Here is a 21,173-nt window from a genome sequence, read left to right as displayed (position 1 = left end):
GGATTATGGTGAGAGAGAGAGCTCTGTCTTATTTTGCAGGACATATTTTGTTTCTTTTGTTACCTCTGGGTTGACTTGTGCTCTGCTTTCTTATTGCTGAAGTAGTGGCTTATTATTTGAGGGAGAGAAAGTCATGGACATATAAACAGAGGAGTGAAAATGAGGATAATGATCACAGACCACTAGAGTTAGTCTTTAGTGCAAAAAATTTGGAAAATCATCCGTCAAGAAACTAAAGCACCTGGATGTCGATAGTGTATAAATATTCTCATGTTTTTTTCATGTGTTTTAACTATCTAAGGCTTTAAATTTTAACCGTGCTACTCAGAGACTAGTTGGTAGTAAATAAGTAGAAACTGGACCATGATTATCCCTATCTAGAAATAAGAGAGTTAGAGATTCTATCTATAATAGAATAGATTCTATCTATTCTATTCAATACAGAAGGAAAGAAGGGTAGCAATAGGAAGAATTTTAGGTTCTTCAGAAGCCAAGGCTGGCTCACTGAATTTTACAGTGAGTTTATCTGAATTCAGTGGCAGGCTCTTACATAAGCAGGCAACTTCTTTTAGCAAGAGACATAACAAATGATATTCAAGGTCAATTTAATCACCCAAGTTTTATGTTTAATAAAAAGTATTTATTTAGCCTCTAGAATGCTGTCAACAAGCAAAAGTTTCTGGTTTATATTGTGAGTAGGTCATCTATTTCTTTTTTTTTTTTTTGATTTTTATTGGGAGTGTAGTTACTTTAGAATGTTGTGATAGTTTCTGCTGTACAACAAAATGAGTCAGTGGTACATATGCATGTATGCCCTCCCTTTTGGACCTCCTTCCCTGTAAAGTCACCACAGTGCTTTAAGTAGAGCTCCCGGTGCTGTACAGTATGTCCTCATGAGTTACCTATTTTGTATATAGTATCAGTAGTGTATATGTGTCAGTCCCAGTCTCCCAGTTCCTCCCACTCCCCTCCCTTTCCCCCTTGGTATCCATACATTTGTTCTAAAAGTCTGTGCCTGAATCCTTAATATTCTGCTCAAACTAAATGATGCCAAAACAATATGAGTAACTTTCCTTCAGCGGGACTTTTTTTAGATAAAATGTTCTTGCCTTTTCCTGAAGAGTCAGGAAAGTATAGATGAAGTAGTAATGTTTCACTGATTAGAATTATAGAAAAAAGCAATATGCTAAGGATTTTGTGAGGGAGTCAGTGATCTTGTTTCCCCAAGGCTATATCAATATGTTATAAAGTCTTAAAAGCTGGTTCACATTAAAGGGAAGTTCCAGAAAAAAGGGAGTGCCACCAAAACATAAGCTAGCGCTGGTAGATGAAGGTGAATGTGTATAGGTTAAGTTTGACAGAGTCCTGCATTTTAGTCCTTTATTCTGTATACTGCACATTTCTAGGTATTCATAAATATTACTTATTACTAAGATAAGTAATTCAAAGTATATTCAGATGAGTTTTGTTCAGGATGAGTGCCCTAAACCCTATTCACCAGGGTCCCTCTGTCTCTATGATCCAGCAGCATTTTTAGAGGGGATGGACTGTGTGGGTAGGCTTAGCAAATACTGGCAGCTTGAGAACCTTCTCTAAATGTAGTTGCAACACTCTAAGGGGAATTATAAATTAGGGAAAAGCCAATTCAAAGCCTGCATTTCACAACTGCTAACATTCTTTAGCCATGTGTATAACATGCATCTAGGATGCTGAAGCCAGCAAGTTTTGCAGCTGTTTATACTGAAAAATTAAAGTGAAACTGTTGTCTAGTTTCCTTACCATTGTACTATTCCTGGTACTACTGTGCTATTTTCCTTCAACATGAAATTTAAAAGTTTCTTTTTTTTTTTTTCAGTCTGTTCATTTGTTTTAATACTGTTTACTCAAATGAATTACATTTTGTATTCCAAGAGGTTGTCCTCCAAATTTATTTTGTGGGCATAGAATTACAGTGCCCACAGTGTTTAATACATGTCTAATCATTCATAGTCGGATGGCATCACCAACTCGATGGACATGAGTTTGGGTAAACTCCTGGAGTTGGTGATGGACAGGGAGGCCTGGTGTGCTGTGATCCATGGGGTCGCAAAGAGTCGGAGTCGACTGAGTGACTGAACTGAACTGAATCATTCATAGAGGTGTAAATGTGTTGTGGATCTTGGGACAGTGCAGGATTAGGTTTATTTTTCATTCTTTTCAGAGTATTATGGGTTTTTCAGTCACTTTCATGATGGAACCTTTCACTGTAAACTTTGATTAGAGCCATGTTCCACTTTAAAACATGACCAAGTATTAAAAAGAAAAAGTATCTTCACCTTGGCCTTGAGTCTTCATTCTCACAGTGTTGTGGTTTTTTTTACTTGTTTGTACTTTTTAGAGTAAAGAGTTTTCAGGATTGTCTTTTTCCCTGGATATCTTGCATCTTGTGTATCAAAAAGGGAAGAAAAACTTACAGTAGAGCAGAAATTAAAGCTTGCATGGGACTGTGTAGCTGTGGAGTACGTTAGCATCTCTTTTACCCAACAGCCTTTTTGGGTTTTTTGTTCTGTGCTTTAACCCTGGCTATGTGTTTGTTTCTGGTATTCAGAAGAACTAAAAGATAGTAAAGCTCACGCACTTTTCTATGGCCAGGTTTCCATTTTGGGAAAAATACTACATCAAGGCACTTTGTATTTGTTCGGTATTTTCTAAAACGATTGATAGCCTCCTTCTCTTGGGCAAAAATCTGATTTTAGTTTAAATTTCTAGTGAATGTGTCAGATCTTCCAAATAGAATTCTGTTTTCAGAAATATTTTATCTTTCCCCATGGTATCCAAATAGTATTTCTGGATAAGGGATTTAAAAAGGAAAGCAATTTCCAGGGCCAAGTACTTTTAGTGTGCCATGGGTAGAAGTTAAGGACATAAATAGAGGAAGGTATGGCAGGTCACTAAATGTTATGTTATTGGTTTATTTTGTATTTACCAAGTCACATATAGGATCTTGGCTGATGTGGCTACTATGGACACAGGCATAGAGCCCTTGTCCAGTTGGGATGGTGGCATCCAGCTGGATATCAGAACTTTCCCTACCACCACCATTTTACCCTGGTTTGTGACACTCCCCTTCACTCCCCATAGTTTAGTATTTGCAGAGAGCTTTAACTCACTACAGATGACTTATGTTATCTCTGCATCATCCCTGTTGAGATTCATTCCTATTGCATCAAGCAACTGAGTCTGTAGTTTAAGGAAATAAGTCTCAATATTTTCTATGCAATACAGGAGTACTTGGGAAGGGTCAGCCAACTGGTGCTGTATGTGTTGTGATTGTTAAGTACTGAAACCCAGACAAATCTTGCACTGCACCAATATATGAAAATAATACAACACAGAATTAAATCCAGATAATCCATAGCTAATGATGATATTTGAGACCCTGGGTCGTATAAGTTGCCTAGTCAGCAAGTACCTCACTGGGGAAGGATTCATCCCAAACAGACATTCTATCATTTATGGGCTGATTTTCTTAGAACTCCAAATAACCTTTGGGAACTATGGTTCCGAACATATGGGGAAACTGAATATTTTATAACTGCTCCATGGAATAAAAAAAGCAAATTGAGGTCACTGTAAACTAACATTTTCATTAGGTCTTAGAAATGATAGAAGGAAATTTGTGGGAAAAAAAAAAAAAAGAAGGAAATTTGTGTTTGCAACCACACTATATTTTTCCTGTTTAGTTCATTTCTTTTTATGAGGGAGGTGTTCTGCCAGGCAGAGGTAAACACCAGTTAAATGTGGTCTTTGACTTCAAGAGATGTGTTGAGTGAAGAATTTATATATATGTACGTCACACAAATAACTGTCAAATGTACCCTGATACTAATGCCAAAAATAAAGCATGACCAGAGCTGAAGATAGCAGGAGGGATACATTTATTTCTAACTTGGTCACTTCAGGAAGGCTTCACATACAATGACATAAAACCGAACTTAAATAGAATTTCAACCATGAGGAAGAAGGGCATTTGCAGACTAAGGAAGCCACATGTAAAAAGGCATGGAGGTTGGAGGGTACATGACATTGTGTGGATTGGGAAAGCGGGGGTTAGTTCAGTGTAACTGGAGCATATGGTATAGAAGAAAGGGGAATAACAAGTAGGGTGAAGGCAGATTGTGGTGGGCCCTTCAGAGCCTTGTGATCAGGTCTTGCTCCATAGGGCTTTGTATTAGATAAAGGAAGGATAACTGCCATATTGTACTCACTTGGTACGATTTGCTTGGACAAAAGAGAAATTGTAGACATTGAGAGAAGTCTCACTTTTTGCTGGTGATAAACCTCAAGGATAGGAGGCATGGTTTTGCTTGGACAAAAGAGAAATTGTAGACATTGAGAGAAGTCTCACTTTTTGCTGGTGATAAACCTCAAGGGAGGAGGCGTGTCTAGAAAAATAAAGTTACACTAGGTCTGCAGGTTTGTGGATCATACTGACTTTCCTTCAGATTGTTTTATGACAGTGAAATTGGGTTAAAATGAACACCAGAGACAACTTTGAAATAAAAAAGAAGTCTCAGAATGGAAAGTTTGTTAGGGATATGTAAACATTTGCCTTTATTTTTTCAAGTGCCCAGTTAACTCTTTCTTTATGTTGATGATGGATGAGACTTATACAGAGGGTTATAGGACTTCTCCCTCCCCCTTTTTTCCTCTAGTGGTAATGAGCTGCTCTGCTGTCTGGAAGCAGTAGGTAGAAGGATTAAGCTAAAGGCTCTGGATCTAGTCTACTTGAATTCTCATCTTAGCTCCATTACCTACTGCCTGTGTCACTTTAGAGATCTTAACATCTGTTAAATATAGGATTGACAATAATAACACCTATCTGAAATAGCCTTTCTGGATAAGCAAAACCAGGTAAAATACACAGAATAGTGATTGTTATTTAGTAAATGTTCAGTAAATGCAAACCATCATCGTTACCACTACTACTTCAAGGTGAACCTAGACCCTTTGTATTACATCGCTGGTGTGAATGTTTGCTTTTAGTTAGTGTACTTTAAAGGATTGAGAGGCATTTCTGAAACTATTTTGAGTTTTGCTAATACCTCTGTTCACATGCTCGTGCTTAAAAAGTAGGACTTAGGAATGTGTTCCAGAACTGACCTGTCCTCTCAATTTGTATTCTAAGAAAGTGGTTTTCCAACAGATGGGGTTGGGTACAGGAAAGGAGACTTAAAGTGTAGACATTAAATAGGTGGGGCCCTGGACTCCATACCCTTCTTTGTTAACTAGAATAGTAAAATTTTTTAATCTATTTTCTATTAGAGGGGTTCCATATAACATTTTTCTTGAAAAAAGTGTTCCAGGGCCTTAGAAATAGCATAAGGGTATGTTCTGTAACAGTGTGGGTGTACTTACAAGTCACACCTGTTAAATGCAAATTCTGATTTATTGGATATATGGGGTATGCCCCTCAGTTCTGCATTTCTAACACACTGCATGTGTTACTCATCTGAGGGGCATGCTGAGATAGCATGATTCTAAGGGACCCTGCTCTGCCTTCGCTCTGTAGTGGTTGTTCTCAGCTCTGGTTATAACATCTTTGGATGTGTTATATCAGCAGGCATCTTTGGAACTTTTAAAAAATAAACCAGTCTAGGCCCTAATTCAGACCTACAGAGTCAGAATTCCTGGAATGGGACCTAGGAGTTTTAATCCTGGTTGAAAGTCAGTCCTCAGATGGCAGAAGTACCTCTTGCCCATAACCCCTTTGCCTTCGTCAGTAATTTTTAAAAATAGTATATATTAGAACTATATAGGTCTAAAGACTTCCTAAATGTTAAAAGCCATAATTTGTATTTTATTAATTCAAGGAGATTTAGAGCTTGCTTTGGTTGGTGGTTATTGATCCACTTGAGAATACTGGTATTGATATTTGTTTAATTAGGGGAGAGTACTAAATTATGAGACTTTCGGGAGAGGAAGGTCTACATTTGGTTTCTGTCTTCTCTTTGCTGCTTTTTTTTGTGGGGGTGGGCAGCACAGCATGTGGAATCTTAGTTCTCTGATCATGGATTGAACCATCACCCCCTACATAGAAAGCGCAGAGTCTTAATCACTGGACTGCCAGAGAAGTGCCTCTCTTTGTTGCTTTAAGTGGAGCAAAAGGTTTACAAGGTTCCAAGAAATTCAGTCATACTGATGGATCATTTTTTAGCCTTTCCTAAATAACCCAAGTAGACTTGAGTGAGAGAATGCCCTTGATTTCTCCACAGTGCCAAATGTCAGGTCGTCCTGTCACGTGACTGCTAACATGACATGGTTCCTACACAGCACAGTACAGTCATCCAGCAAGCGGTAATCATCCAGCTGTGGTCCTCAGGCATGGGAGTGAATTACAGAGGATTGAGGGGTGAATGGGAATCCTGTGCCATCCTTAAAAGATATTTAACTGCAAAACTCATAAAATAGTTACTGATTAACCAACTCTTAGCTGCTGGCTTTGAAAAGAATATATTAAGCAAGGCACTTAAAATGGATCTTATAAAACCTTTTGATACAGAGATTGTTAAGTGGGGATAGATTTTTTAAATTTATTTTTAATTGGCAAATAATTGCTCTGGGTATTTTTAAATTAAATTTTCAAAAGTTCTGTGACTACTATCAAATCGTTTGTTGTTAGAATTCATCTTTTATTTAAAAAAACAATTTTATATTAAATCATTAGTTGTTTTTAGGATTATAGGAGAACTAGACTAAGAATGGAGCAGTTCTTGAAATTAATGATTGGAAAAAATAAGGCTTTTCTTTCCAGATGAATATTTGATTAAATTAAGTATCTTTTTCAAACAGCCTAGAGTTCTAAGTGAAATCACTTAGTCGTGTCTGACTCTTTGGGACCCCATGGACTGTAGCCCACCAGGCTCCTCCGTCCATGATCCCATGGCAAGAATACTGGAGTGGGTTGCCATTTCCTTCTCCAGGAGATCTTTCCAACCCAGGGATTGAACCCAAGTCTCCCGCATCGTAGGCAGACGCTTTACCATCTGAGCCACCAGGGAAGTCCTAGAGTTCTAGAGAGATGTCTAAGGTAGCTTTGGGGCCACCTCGCTCACAAGCTAGGTAGTTTGGGGGTTTCTAGCTCACAAACCAAAATTTGTGAATGAAAGAAATACTGAGTTGCCTTTTTAGCTCAGTATTTTAGATGTTTTTCTATAGTGTGAGAATATAGCTATTCTTATATTCTGCTTTTAACTGCTGTTTCCATGTCCATGTACTTGTTTTGAAGCTATTTACTGAAATAGGATCTAGACTCAATCTAAGCCTTCTGAAATGCCACTATTCCCCTGGGTGAGAGAGCAGAGGCTTAAAGCAGCAAATGGGAAAGATTCACTTCCGTTGCCTCAGTAACAAGCTGTCTGTAATCATTGTTGGTTTGGTTATGGTCTAGGATTAATATCTCTGGTGGTGTTCTGACCTTGATATATAAATGATGTGTACAGCAAGATCTACAGGAAGATTCATTCATCACTACTGTCATTAAAGTTTAGAAGTTCTGGTTCAAAAGGCAAAAGAGTGCCTATGCAGGAAGTCTACTTTTTGGTTAAAATTCAAATCTGTGGGCTTTCTATCATCTAGATATTTTGTTGTTCTGGATGGCCACATCTGATGGAATAGCTGCCCAGGAATAGTGAGCCTCTAAAGACCATCCTCATGCTGTTATTTTTCATCTTCTTTCCTGAATTCCTCCTTATCCAAAACATCCCCTACTACTCTTTTACCATTAACCCATTCCCATCATAGGGCTATATGGGCTAAATGTGAAACTTGATTTGACTGAATATTTTCTGCCCCTCTTTGATTACCAAAGTCCTTAAAGAATCCCCTGGAGACAGAAACAAATAGTGAAAAAAAGAAGAATAAAAAATACATACATATCAGCTTGCTTTAAGAGTGCTGCTGCGTACACTACACCAGCCATACCAGACTATAACAACCTTGCATACTGAAGTACCCAGCCAGGTATAAGAGCTGCATAATGAGTATTACAATAAAAGAGCATTTGACCACAGAAAGTTATTTAGCATATATAGCTCCCAAATGTAGAAATGATTAGTCTTTTTCAATAGAAAAAAAATTTTTTTGAACTGAAAAAAAAAAACTGTTTCATGGTGTTTCTTATGAATCAGCAGCTATATTAGCTTTTGATACTAGTCCCTCACTGAGTGCACTTCTTGAAATGCAATTTATATGATTGGATAAAGAAAGAGGAAATCATTCCACATCTGTAAGAAGAATTGCAGCTTCCAAGAATGAATATATATTCCCTCCATTGCATCTCTTGAAATACCTCCTCCGTTCTTAAAAGTTGTAATTCTTCTTACAGATGACACCAAGAACATTCTCAGCCATGGAAAGTTACCTTATTGCTTAGGTCTCCCTTAACAGTAGTGCATGCTGTGCTGAAAGAAGGGAGCTTGGGTTGTAAATTCAAGGACTTTAGTCAGCAAGAATTTGCTGGAGAGAAACCCACTGGGGTGAGTGCTACTTCCTGAAAGAAAACCAGATATTCCATAGCCGTGAGAGGCATCTGGTTGGTGACTGAAAAGCCATTTTGGTTTAGAGATTTTATTTTGTTTCACTTGTTTGTTTTTTCACAAAATCTACAAAAGTCTGCAGGAATAAGATTAGTCTAAGTTGAAATTGAGAGTGGTTGTAATCTTCAGGGTACCCTCTGTTTTTACACACTGATAGTAAGCTTATTTACAAATCAAATTCCTGTACTTTTGAGATTGCTTTGTCTTCATTCTGTATAGAATGACTTACCCCCTATGGATAAGGTGGGTAGATGCTTATGAGATTTAGAATGCAGTAATTTGCATCAAGCTTATTATATCTTTTTGCTCTGATTGGCAGGAATATATGGTTTACAGGAAGCATACCTACATGAGGCTTGATGGCTCATCTAAGATCTCAGAGAGACGGGACATGGTTGCTGATTTTCAAACCAGGTAATGTTAATAGAAATTACAGAAATTGTCATTTGATTTTTCCTCTAGTTGAGATGGTGACTTTCAAAGAAATACCAGTATGTCTCAGATTGTTAAGCAATCATGATACAGTTCCTGCCATTCTAAGAGGTAGCTCCATCTGCTTATGATGGTTCAGATCTGGGTGGCTGTGAGAGAGAGAGGAAATGAATAGTTGGTGATTTTGGTATTCTAAATATTCTTTCTTACTGAATCAGTGCCTGTTTCTTTGCGCAATAAAAGAAATAATTTCTGAGTATGAACCAGGATCCTTCTTATGTGAATAATATGCATGTAAAAAAAAAAAGTCCACAAGGCTATATTCATAAATGTTAACAGTGGCTATCTCTGGGTATTGACTTATAGTTGATTTTCATTTTGTTTTGCTTACCTGTTTTATTTTGTATAAGTTTAAAGAAAAATACCTTCTTTTTTTCCTGCTTTGCCCCTAATATTGTAGTGGTACAGTGAACTCTGACAAATTGCAATAGTGTGCAGTCTTCATCTGGCAGCTCTCAGTTACAGTACCTATCCTACCCGATAATAAGCCTGTGAAATTTCAAATACCGCCTGCTGGATGCTGATGGCCTACAGAGCCATAATTATCCTAAGTGCAGGTTCTCATTGTAATAAGCAGGGTCTAGTTACTGCTCTCTCCAAGGAGAAAGCCAGGCTGTACTAGTGACAGGTCTCCTGAACTCAACCCTTAATTTTCCTTGAGAACTAAGGAATAGACTAGGTCTTAATGTTCTGTAAGTCAGAACAATTCTGAATTTTTGGCCTTTAATTGTATAGTCTGTTACTATTTAGCTTTTGAATTCTTGGTAAGAAAATTAAGCATATAGCCACTTGTATTTAGGTTATAATTTTTAAATTTCTTTTATTTCAGTTTTAAAACATGTTTTACTTCAACATAAAACAAATCTGTAATTCAACATAGCATGCATGCCCTCTGAGAATTTTTGCTATTGCACAGTCCTTCGTTATACAGCGTGGGTAAGAGGTGCATCCTGATGTGTTAGTTTACAGTGCATACTCAGACCAATAACTCCTGGTTGAAACTGCTTCTGAATTCAGGTGCCTGTTTGACCAACAATGGAGGGGAAGAACTTCTTTGGACCTGTTTTAGTTTGTTACCTAGCAGAAGCTTTTGGCCGGTTTGTGAATTGATTATTTAAGTGAGACGTGTAATAAGCAAAGTAGTGCTTCCTAGCACTGCATATTGTTTTGTGCCTCCCCTCACCCCAGAAAAAGTTTACCAGCTGATCTTTATCTTTTCTTGATTTTGAAATCGAATGAAACACATTTCACTATGTCCTTACCTAGTCCAACGTTCAGAGCTCCAACTGACGAGACTCTTACATATGAAATCTACAGACTGTTTCCCTGGGGTGCCTATATTCTCTCCAGGCGTATGTGTTAGAAGAAAAGTAATCAGTCTTTCACCTACTATTGTTTGTGGTTTTTTCCCCCACTAATATGTTTGATATTGTACATTTGAGAATCTCCTTTATAGAAAAGCTTTTTTTTTTTTTCAAGTAACAGTTGTGGCCATTTTGTATTATAGAAAATGCCTATTGAGGAAGATTTGAGATTATTTGATAAAGTAAAAATCACCCACAGTCTCATCACTGTTAACATTTTGGTTTATCCCTCTAGGCTCTGATACATGTGTGTGATTATATTTACATGTTGATACCATATTGTACAGATGATTATGTGTCCTTATTTCTTCCACTTAGCAGTATTTCATAAAGATCTTCATATATCATCCAAAAAGTCATTATAGTCATTATTTTTAATGACCTATATTCCCTTACATTGGATATACTATCTTTCTGTTGTTAAAATGTTGAATATCTTTGTTTATAAAGCTTTGTCGTCATTTAAATTATTGTCTTAGTATGGATTCAAACAAGAGAGATTACTGAGTGAAGGAATATGAGTGTTTAAGACTGTACATATTTTCATATTACTTTATAGAAAATTCTGCTGATGTTGATAACCAACCAGAGCTGTAATGTGTTGATCTGTAAACAATTTGGGCTTCTGAGTTATAGAGCTACAGCTTTTCTTCTAGCTGATCCAGTTCCCTAAACTGGGGATTTCATGGGGTGGGGGGGGGCGGAAATCAGTAGATGTATCTATTTACTACTTTTAAAATCTCTTACTTGTGATTACTTGGGCAATCCCAGTAGTTTAGCTTTAAAAGAAGGGTATTTTCACCATTAAATTATACTAGATATACTTAGTAAATACTTTGTTTTTTAAACTTTCCTGGAAAACCTTACTTGAGTGTCCAAATTCTGCAACTAAGAATTACTTAGGGAGCAATGGATTTTATTTAGACTCAAAGTGAGTAACAATCATATTAACACTTGGCATTTAATAAACAACTTTGGCATCCCAAAGTCAGCTGCATGCCCAGCACTATTTCAGTATTTTGGTGCAAAGTGGCCTTAACTAAAGAAGAATGAGAGTGAGATTTAGGCAAAATAAAAAAACAGACTTAAGTCTTTTTCCCTTCCTACATGATGAGCTAGACTAGACGATTAGAATTAGGATTATGGCTAGGAAATAATCTCTCTCTCATGTATAGAATCTGAACTGTATTTATGCTGATCAGAAGCCTGTGAGATAGATCCCTCCAAATGGGATCTCAACTTATAAAAGTTCTCAACTTATAAATTTGAAAGGCTAACCCAATATAGAGAAAAAGACAGGTGTTTTTGAAAACAAGAAAGCATCCTTGCCAAATATTTTCTTTGTTATTAATGAAAAGACATCAAAAGAAAAAATTGTAGTTTTCAACTGGAAAGCCCTGTGGCTCAAAGGTCAGCCAGAGTAAACAAGAACTCCTATAAAAAGCCATTTACATTCCCTTCATACAAGATTGATTTATGAGGGGTCCTTCCAGGAAAGAGTCTGACTGAGACTAAAGACTGTTTGGCCAGGATGTCCTGACTGGGCAACAGTCAGAACATGTGACCAGTACGTGATCCTAGACTAAGCCATTCACAAGGGCTTTTCTCTGGGGTGCCTTGGCCTTTTGCTTCTCTTCCTCCTATCCCATGACATTTCCCAAATGGACTCCCGCCCCCCACCACCATTACCTGATTATTCGGGTGACTGGAAAATATAAGCAAAAGTAAGAGCATAGTGTGGATTTTTTCCTTCTTGGTGAGACTATAAATAAAGCTCCAGGGTCTTTAATTCTAGCTCTTTTCCACTCATCATCAAGTCTTTCCCAGTCAGCTACATGCCCAGCACTATTTCAGTATTTTGGTGCAAAGTGGCCTTAACTAAAGAAGAATGAGAGTGAGATTTAACCATGTCTTTGCTACATGATTTCATAGGCTGCTTCACAGACCACCCTGAAGCCTGGTCTCTAAGACCCATTCCAATAGAGACCCTGAGTTGAGATTCCTTTTTAGCCTCATAGAGGGCACCCAAACTATCATGTTGCCTTCTGGGATTCTATTTTCTTCCTTTTAGTCAGCTTCCAAAACATTAATTTACATTATCAATGCTAGATTTATTAAGTAGAAAGGAACTTCTCAGCAGTGCAATTTAGATGTTTTGGTCTACATATGATCCAACAGTGTGATCCGGGATGGACACTAATTTCTTTGACTTTTAATAATCTAAGACTCCCATAATCCTTATTTTTCCATTAGAGTATGATGAAATTACACTGGGCACAGCCAAACATTGCTGCTTACCATCTCATCACTAAAAGGTATCTTCTTGCTACATAGGTAACATCCCCAGAAGAGCATTTTTCACCAGTCATGTCTCTAAATTTTGTTACTAATTTATTTTTAACTAGATTCCTTTCTCTAGTGTTTTTTTCTGTATATAGTCCCTGTTTGTGAAGAATTGCTACATCTGGGGACTTATCTCTTTGGCTGTGCAGACTGTGGAAATGACCTGTCTTTCTGCCTCTATTCTTTTTTATAGATCTCATCTACCTTCTATCTCTCTTCTTGTCCCACCCCTTTCCCCCATCCCCACATCAACAAAAAGTCCTGGCTGTCAGGTGACTCCATCAGCTCTAACACAGATATCAGAGAGAAGCTTCTGACTCCTGCTCTGTACCCACCAGAGCAGGAGAGAGAGATGCATGGGATTGAGCAGTCTTCTTAAGGCCAAAGTGGAGAAGATTATCCTGTAGAGATTAGTATGGCCCTGGAAAGCTACATCAATGTTTATTTGAAGCATTATTGTGGTTAAATATTCTCTTACGGGCTAGGAGGTATCAAGCTTGCATTTACATCATCCCATATCTAGGGCAGAATGTGTTTGTAAACTGGCAGATGCCTTTTAACTTTTTGGTTTGCCCTTTATGATTTAACTGTGAAAGATGATATTGTATAAATACAATTATGAAATATTAGACTTCATGATAAAATTCAAGGATTAAATGAGCACAACTTCCAGTACTTTTGGAATCATGCCCTACAAGAGACCTCCAAATATGATCTGTTATCCATGTCTGCCTCTAGAAAAGCTGTGTTTAATTGAATGCAAATACTAGGACCTACCCAGCTTAGGGATTTAGCCAGGATACTTCTTTCAGAGTAGTTCCTTCACTGGTATTCATGTTTGCCATTGATATGTCATCATTTAGTCACTTCAGCTATTTTATTCAGAGCATCCTCATTTTACAGTGCAGGAAACAGACCTTTAGCAGTCAAGTGACTTTACCAAGGAAGAACTGCATCAAGGGACGAGAGCACCCTGATGTCAGTGTGTTTGTTTTTTCCTCTTAAACTGGAATCCACAGAATAAAATTCATCTTACATTGAGATTTAATACATATTTACCATGTCATAAAATCAGAAACAATACTTATCCTTATGACCTGTGATATAATATTTTCTAATCTGTTATTTTTATTTCTGTAATTTATGTGTACCAAACCCACCAAACTGATTACATGACCAATGATAGGTATGACCTGCAATTTGAATAACACTGGTAATGAATTTCTAGTTTTGTTCCTCATTATAGTCATGAAGAAAAGCGATCAGCAGCTTGATTTAGAGGGCTGTAAAGTTTGTTCGTCGGTATAATGCAGTCCCTTTCCTGTAGAAATATTCTGGAAAATAACCTCAGGTGACGGAAACATGAAAATGCAAGATAGTCTTGAATATATTCATGTTATCTGCAAGAATTGGGCTTGAACTGAGCCCCTAATTGCATGTGTGTACACAGATAAACCTTATAGTCGGTCTGTCTTTTCTGATCTGGCATGGCCTTTGTTCCTAAAAGATATTCAGTGAATATTTACTGCCTGAATGAGTGACAGGCACACCTACTGATTTGTTTGTAATTCTCGGTTTCTTTAAAAGGATATAGGATGTAGAGGGGAACTGAGAAAACTATATCTTATCATTTCTGTTAAGGGCAGTGTTGGTATCCATCAGAAAAGTACTTTAATTTTAGCCTGTCTTCATGGATTGATCCTAAATTCAACTGAATACTTAGAAGTCATAACCTGAGTCTTAATCCTGACCTCTGGTCATTTTTCTGGACTAACTTTTTGCATATGAACTTGAGTCCTTCGGAGTTATGATCACTGAAGTGAAGTGAAGTCGCTCAGTCGTGTCCGACTCTTAGCAACCCCATGGACTGCAGCCTACCAGGCTTCTCCATCCATGGGATTTTCCAGGGTTGCCATTGCCTTCTCCAGTTTCCCAGCCGCAGTGATCATTAGTTCCCAGATTATTGAAAGTCATGATTCTTTGGGGAAACACCAGACAATACTGACTTATTTTTCCCCACTGTATGAACTGGGAATAGTTTGACTTGCTAAACAGTTGACTATTACAGAGGCATCTCTACTTCCATGGCATACTTTTCTGTTACATTTGCCAAATATTTTAAATTATATTGCCTGTCAGTCAGTGGACAGCAGAAGTTTATCTGCAAACTGGAAGATGACTGCCATAGTCTCACTGTAGCAGCCCAGCACCTTTGTTGACACCTTTCAGTGTGTCAGAAACGTGGATCAGGTCTGGGTAACCACCAAAACTTTCTAGGCCTAGACATTGTTCTGTGTCCAGAGATCCCTCTCTTTTGCTACATGCCAGTTTTCTTTTTCAGTTTTTCCTCTTAAAATATCTCTCCCTCTCTCTGTCCTGCAGGAATGACATTTTTGTGTTCCTGCTAAGTACACGAGCTGGAGGACTGGGTATCAATCTGACTGCCGCAGATACCGTAAGTAACGAGCTAAAAATATACTGGATGTGTAGTTTTTCTACTGCAAATATGTTGTTTGGTTGATACTATCCTTTATTATGTATCACAAACTTTTTATTTCTTTGCCTCTTGTTATGTTAAAAGGAAGTAGTTGCATTTACCCTGGAACATTTTAGCTTTCCTTTTTAGACTTTCTATTCTCTTATTCGAAGTTTCTTACACATTCATTCAACACAGATTTAGTAAAAATATACTGTGTGTCTGATACTATTCTAAACACTTGGACTGTGTTAGGGAACTCAACCAACAAGATTTGTGTGTTTTAGGAGCTATAACTGAGCAAATCAGAAAGGGTTGTTTTATGACTCTTATGTATTATTCCATCAGGAAAAACTCGTATTTTTATATCCTAAACTTCTAAACATGGTTGGAGAGCAATGAAATTGGTGATTTAAAAAATAAAAAGACATTTCATCAAATTATCTATCCCTTTATGCCCACTGTCCTTGGAGGGATGCTTCAGCATCTGAAGTATGGGAGAAGAAAAGAGCATTCCTTTTGTATCTCAGAACTATTCCCAAGATATAATATATATTTAAAAACAATTTCAGCAACCTTGAGACATAAAAATGCATAAATGGGAAATTGTTTTGTAGATGGCATGACTCTACAAATACCATTTAATGTGGTCTTTGTGGTACCTCTGTGAAATACAGAGCATCAGAATCCCCACAAATAGAAGAAAGATGCAAACTCTGGAGGGTCATGGAGAAATCAAGTCCAAAGGTGAAGAAGCTTGGATAAATTCCCAGCAGTAGATCTGAACTAGACCCCCTGTTTCCCAGGTTCCACTTCTAGACTGTCCATTCTTTCTCCTTGTTAACTGCTGCACTGTAGAATTGCTTGCCTTCAAGAATGAAAAACAGAATCCATAACATCACCGAGTAGAGTCTCAGCCACAGGACTCAGCTGTACTTTCCTCAGGACCTAAACCTCAGCCAGTTAACCTTATTGGAACTGGGTTCTGGGGCCTCAGGTCTGCTGGAGGCGTAACTGGGTAGATTCTGTAACTTACCTGTACATTATCAGCCTCAGTCATCTTGAGAGAAGGCAGTCAGTGGTGGTAGTGTTGTTCTGGGGAGTCCTCTGATGAGGTAGCTCACTTGGTGCCATGTTAGCAGAAATTTGCCTTTCCCTTTGCCCCTTGGTTCTCTGCTCTAGTTTTTACGCATACTGGCCCAATTAGTCATAGTCTTTTTTTTTTTTTTTTTTTTTCTGATTAATTACTTTGGTTGTAAATTTGTGGGTGGTAGAGGGCAGGTTCCATAGTTTTTGGATTCCTTCAAATTAGAGAAATGAAACGTGGGTTTGAATCCCAGCTCTGCTATTCACTGTGTGAATGTGAAGCAGTTGCTTGACTGCTCTAAGCCATAGTTTCCTCCTCAATAGAATGAATATAATAATCCTTCCTTCTCCTATAGCTGTGAAATGTTGCCTAGAAAGCATGTGTGCCCAGTGCCTGCACATTAATAGCCCTCAGGGATCCTGTGGCCCTTGTAGCTCCTAATGAAAGAGCCAGGTCCAGGACTTTGTTATTTATACTGGGCCGCAAATAGCCTTCCTTTCCCTTAGGCCTTGTCTGCCTGGCTCTATGCTCAGCTCTGCTACTATGGGAAAGCTGGGGATGGGAGTCCAGGGAAAGCTTTGGATTCCCAGGGTGGGTAAAAAAAAAATGCACACATGATGTGGATTGAAGGGCCAGAGCTGGGGCCTGGGAGCCTCAGAGGAGGAAGAGAGATGAATGGGGAGGCAGTACTCCAGAACCCTGCACTGGTTCAGCATTGCTGTGTCCTGGAGGCGTGGCTGGAAGAGGGTGGAAACTCTTAGGGTCTTCCCAGGGGCAGGAGCTTCTTCTCTGGCACCTTTGTCCCCTCCAGGGTTGGTAGATAAGCCTCTCCGGGAAGAGTGCTCTGTCACTGCATAGCCCCCCAAAAACTGAGCCTGAGTTTATCTCTGGGTCTCCCACTTCCCCCTTCCTGCCCTGGGGAAGCCTTGGTCTCCACACCCCAACTGCAGTTATCCTCAGAGAGTCAAGGGTACTTGGGTGAGAATCCCAAGCATGTCTCTCTTGCCACACTAGGTTCTTGCCTCATACAAAGAAGTGCCTAATGGGGCAGGCCAGGTGCAGATTGGAGGATTTGGAGACAAGTAACTTGGTTCTTGGATGGGTGTTGAGACACTGTTTAGTGTGAGGGTGGGTCTCAGTTATTACATTTATCTAATCCGCATGCTCCCCCACCCTCTCCCCTCCACATCCCGGGCTTTGCTCCAACTAGCCAAAGCCAATGCATATTTGAAATAAAGAATTGAGCTCGTAGGAACTGATCCAGACACAGATTCAATTCAGCAAAGTGTTAAGTTCTCTCCCAGGTTAAAGGGGATCCTCTGGCCGTGGCCTAGGAGTTGACAGCAGTGGGCCCAATTAGTCTTACTCTTTATGTGAGTACAAGATTGATCACTTTCTCCTAGCTGATCTTTTGGACTCCAGTCTCAGCTCCCCAGCCCCATACCTCCTCAATTTGTTTATACCCTTCTTTATCAGCCATACCCTTACTTAAAACTCTTCAGGGAGTCTCTGTCATCTACAAGATAAAGTGTAAGCTCTTTTACACATACAAGGCCCTTCACTTTGTGGCCTTTATCTCCCTTTCCAGACTAATTGCCAGACTACTGCTCCTTCCATATTCCAGAAACAATGATTGACTTGATTCCTGAACCTCCCATACTGTATCATGTGCGTGCTAAATCACTTCAGTTATGTCCGACTCTTGTGCAACCCCATGACTATAGCCCGCCAGACTCCTCTCTGCATGGGATTCTCCAGGCAAGAGTTCTAGAGTGGGTTCCCATGCCCTTCTCCAGGGGATCTTCCCGACCCAGGGATCAACCTGCGTCTTCTTCATTGGCAGGCAGGTTCTTTACCACTAGCACTGCCTACGTAAATAGCTCCCTCATCATAGGTCTTTCTCCTTGGCACACCTCTTCTTCCACCTGGGGAACTTCTGATTGTTTTTCAAAACCCCATTCATGATCAGGGGTTGCTGTTTTATATAGACTGATAAAGCTCTGATAAGGTGACATTTGCGCCAAGATCTGAAGAAAGTGAGAAAAGCAAGCCAATTATGTATGTGGCCTAAAACAAGAGCATTCCAGGGAAAGGAGATAAGTGCAAAGCCCTGAGGTGAGAACACGCTTGGCATAATCGAAATGAAGCGAAGCCTTTTGTAGGGGGAACAGAATGAAGGTGGGCAGAGTGGTGTCAAATGAGTGACCGAAGTAGATTGTATGGGACTTCATGGGCCATGGTTAGGATTTTGAGGTAAGAGGCTACTGGAAGGATTTGAGCAGAGAAAATGTGTCCTTCTGGCTTCCAGGGTTGTGGAGTGGGGAAGACCATAGGGAGAAAGGTGGAAGCAGGAAGTTCAGTTAGGAATTAGACATAAGGCAGTGGTGACTTGGGCAAGGATTGAAGTAGTGGAGGTGATGAGAGATACTTGGAATCTGCGTGTATCAGTATTTTGAAGGCACAGCCAGTGAGGTTTGCTGCTAAGACTGGATGTGGATCATGTGGGTCAAGGAGAAGTCCAAGGTGTTCAATGTGAGGAACTAGGGTGATGGAGGTACCAGCTACTGGTTAGGGGAAAGTGCACAGAGGAATGGGTTTGAGAAAGGAACTCAAGAGTTTGGTTTGGAGTGTATTAAGTTCAGGGTTCTTAGCAGACATTAAGTAAGTGTCATGCAGGCAGTAGAGTGTGGTTTTTAGGAAAAAGATTGAGGCTCAAGATATATTTTGGAGTCACCAGGTCATAGGTAATGTTTAAGGCCGTGAGGCTGGATGAGGTCACCTGGGGAGACCTAGCATTGGTTCATTAGATTAAACTATCTTTCCCTTCTCAGCCTGCCTATCTCAGGTTTGATCTATGGTTTCTTAAGGAATGGTTCACCTAGCCGTTCATTGGAATAACCCAAAAATAAGCAGGTTTGAGGGGCAGAGCTGCATTATGCTTCTGGTGTTGTGGGTTTTTTGCGCAGGCTTCTCTTGTTGTGGACCACAGACTCTAGGCAGAGATTCAGTAGTTGGAGCTTGTGAGCTCTTGAGCACGTGGCCTCAGTAATTGTGGTGCATGGGCTTAGTTGCTCCATGGCATGTGGAATCTTCCCAGACCAGGGATCGAACCTGTATCCCCTGCATTGGCAGGCAAATTCCCATCCACTGAGCCACCAGGGAAGTCCCATGCTTCTAGTTTTCACAGCTTGTCTTTCACAAGTGAACTACTCCAGCCAGTCAGAAAGAACCAAACCTAACCCTAACCCCACAACTAGAGGAGTAGAAATAGGTATTCTCTTTACTCCCTGGGACATAGAGGCTCTGAATATTCTGAGTCTCCAATTCTGAAATAGTTTACATTTAATTTTGAGGGGAAGGCTAAGGGACTCACAAATTAGAACCTCTTAGAATACTCAGGAAAAAAAAAAAAATGGAACCACACGATTGAAATGAGTTGCTAGGTAATGGTTTGTGTGGAGTCAAGTTATACTCCCTGTGTGTATTATTAGAGAAACAATAAGTTTAACTGCTTGCCTGGCATTTTTCCTTTGCCCTGAGATTATTTAGCTTCAGAAAAGCCCCAGAACCATTTATGGACAAGGAAGAGGTTAGTCACCCTAAACTGTCAGGAAAAACTTAATGTTTTATGATTGAGAATGCATATATAAACATGTATTTGTAAACAGTGAGACTCTGACTCACTCTGTTAATAAAAACATGATTTTAGCATGAAATTAATGGCAGCTGCCCGTTACTGTCTGCCTTGTTCTTTGTGTATTCTTCCTAAAGTAGGCATTTGACATTGTTTAGTAAGGCATTGTTATAAACTGCGCTATTGGTTTTGTTTTTGTGTCAGACTGTTTTAAATGTTTGTGCAGAAAGAGATTGAGGAGCTTTTGTCCCATAGTAGCAAGCAGTGTGAGAAATCTTATGTCCCATGAGACACCATGGGACAGCTTTCAGCCCTCCCAAGGAACTGAACTTCTAACGCATTCTCCACCCATTCCTTCCAAGTGTTGGTCCAGCTGTTTCCAGTTGTTCCTCTCAATTTTCCCATTTTCACTCCCTCATTCCCTGAAACTCTCTGTCTTTGACTTGGAGAGCCAAGAGCATCCCACACATCTCAGCTCTCACCTTCTTCCTTTGCTTCCCCTTCCCAGTGCCCTCCCAGCTTGCTGTTTACAACTTCATAAAAGTGCTGACAATTAATGTATTTCCCCTTAGTCATTGCTGGGCCACGCATTGTGGACTGGCTCTGATCTTTCCTAGTTAAGTCAGTTGTTGTATTCTTAATTGTTGCTTGTTTTTCTCTAGAATGTCACTGAGCTCCATAAAGACGGGTGTCATAACTGTTCTACTCTGATGGACATTGTCTCCCCTGAGTTTATGTCAATGTTGATTCAGTGTTCATTTTTTATTGTCAAGGTAGATAATAACCATACATCTCATCTGGTGTTTATATCTCTCTTATTTTTGTCTTAACTTGCTAGCTTATAATATGTTTCTATATTATTTTTCTCTGTGTCTTTTTCTAGGTAGAATTTTTTTTTTAAACATCAACAGCTTATTAGATAGGGCTAAGTAGAATCTTATTTTATTTTCTTCCTCACCAGTTCTTTACCTCTTTTAATCCATTTGAAAGATAAAAGCCATTAAATTGGGGAAAGAGGGGACTTGAAAGTTAAATTGCAAACCTATCTCCTTGGGCTCCAATCTTCTTACTGTTGATGACCTCAAAAGAACCCAAGTTGAGTCAGGGTTGGTTGCCACTGAGACTTCTAGGAAAAATGTAAATATGGAGGAAACACTTGTGAAAATGATTCATAATACAGGGCTGCCCATTATGAGTTCAT

At 39.2% G+C, this 21,173-nt stretch overlaps 1 protein-coding gene across 4 annotated transcripts in view; it reads left to right on the top strand.

The window, feature by feature from the left end:
- Positions 1 to 21,173, top strand: part of INO80 (INO80 complex subunit) — a 123,697-nt gene that overhangs the window by 91,275 nt on the left and 11,249 nt on the right. For all 4 annotated transcript variants that reach the window (XM_027553582.1, XM_027553580.1, XM_027553581.1 and 1 more), the window contains 2 exons: positions 8,896 to 8,990; positions 15,158 to 15,230. In XM_027553582.1, the coding sequence (XP_027409383.1) occupies positions 8,896 to 8,990; positions 15,158 to 15,230 (168 nt within the window). The remainder of the gene's footprint in view (positions 1 to 8,895; positions 8,991 to 15,157; positions 15,231 to 21,173) is intronic.

Source organism: Bos indicus x Bos taurus, chromosome 10 (assembly GCF_003369695.1).
Source record: "Bos indicus x Bos taurus breed Angus x Brahman F1 hybrid chromosome 10, Bos_hybrid_MaternalHap_v2.0, whole genome shotgun sequence".
NCBI lineage: Eukaryota > Metazoa > Chordata > Mammalia > Artiodactyla > Bovidae > Bos > Bos indicus x Bos taurus.
This window is presented reverse-complemented; position numbering and strand designations above follow the sequence as displayed.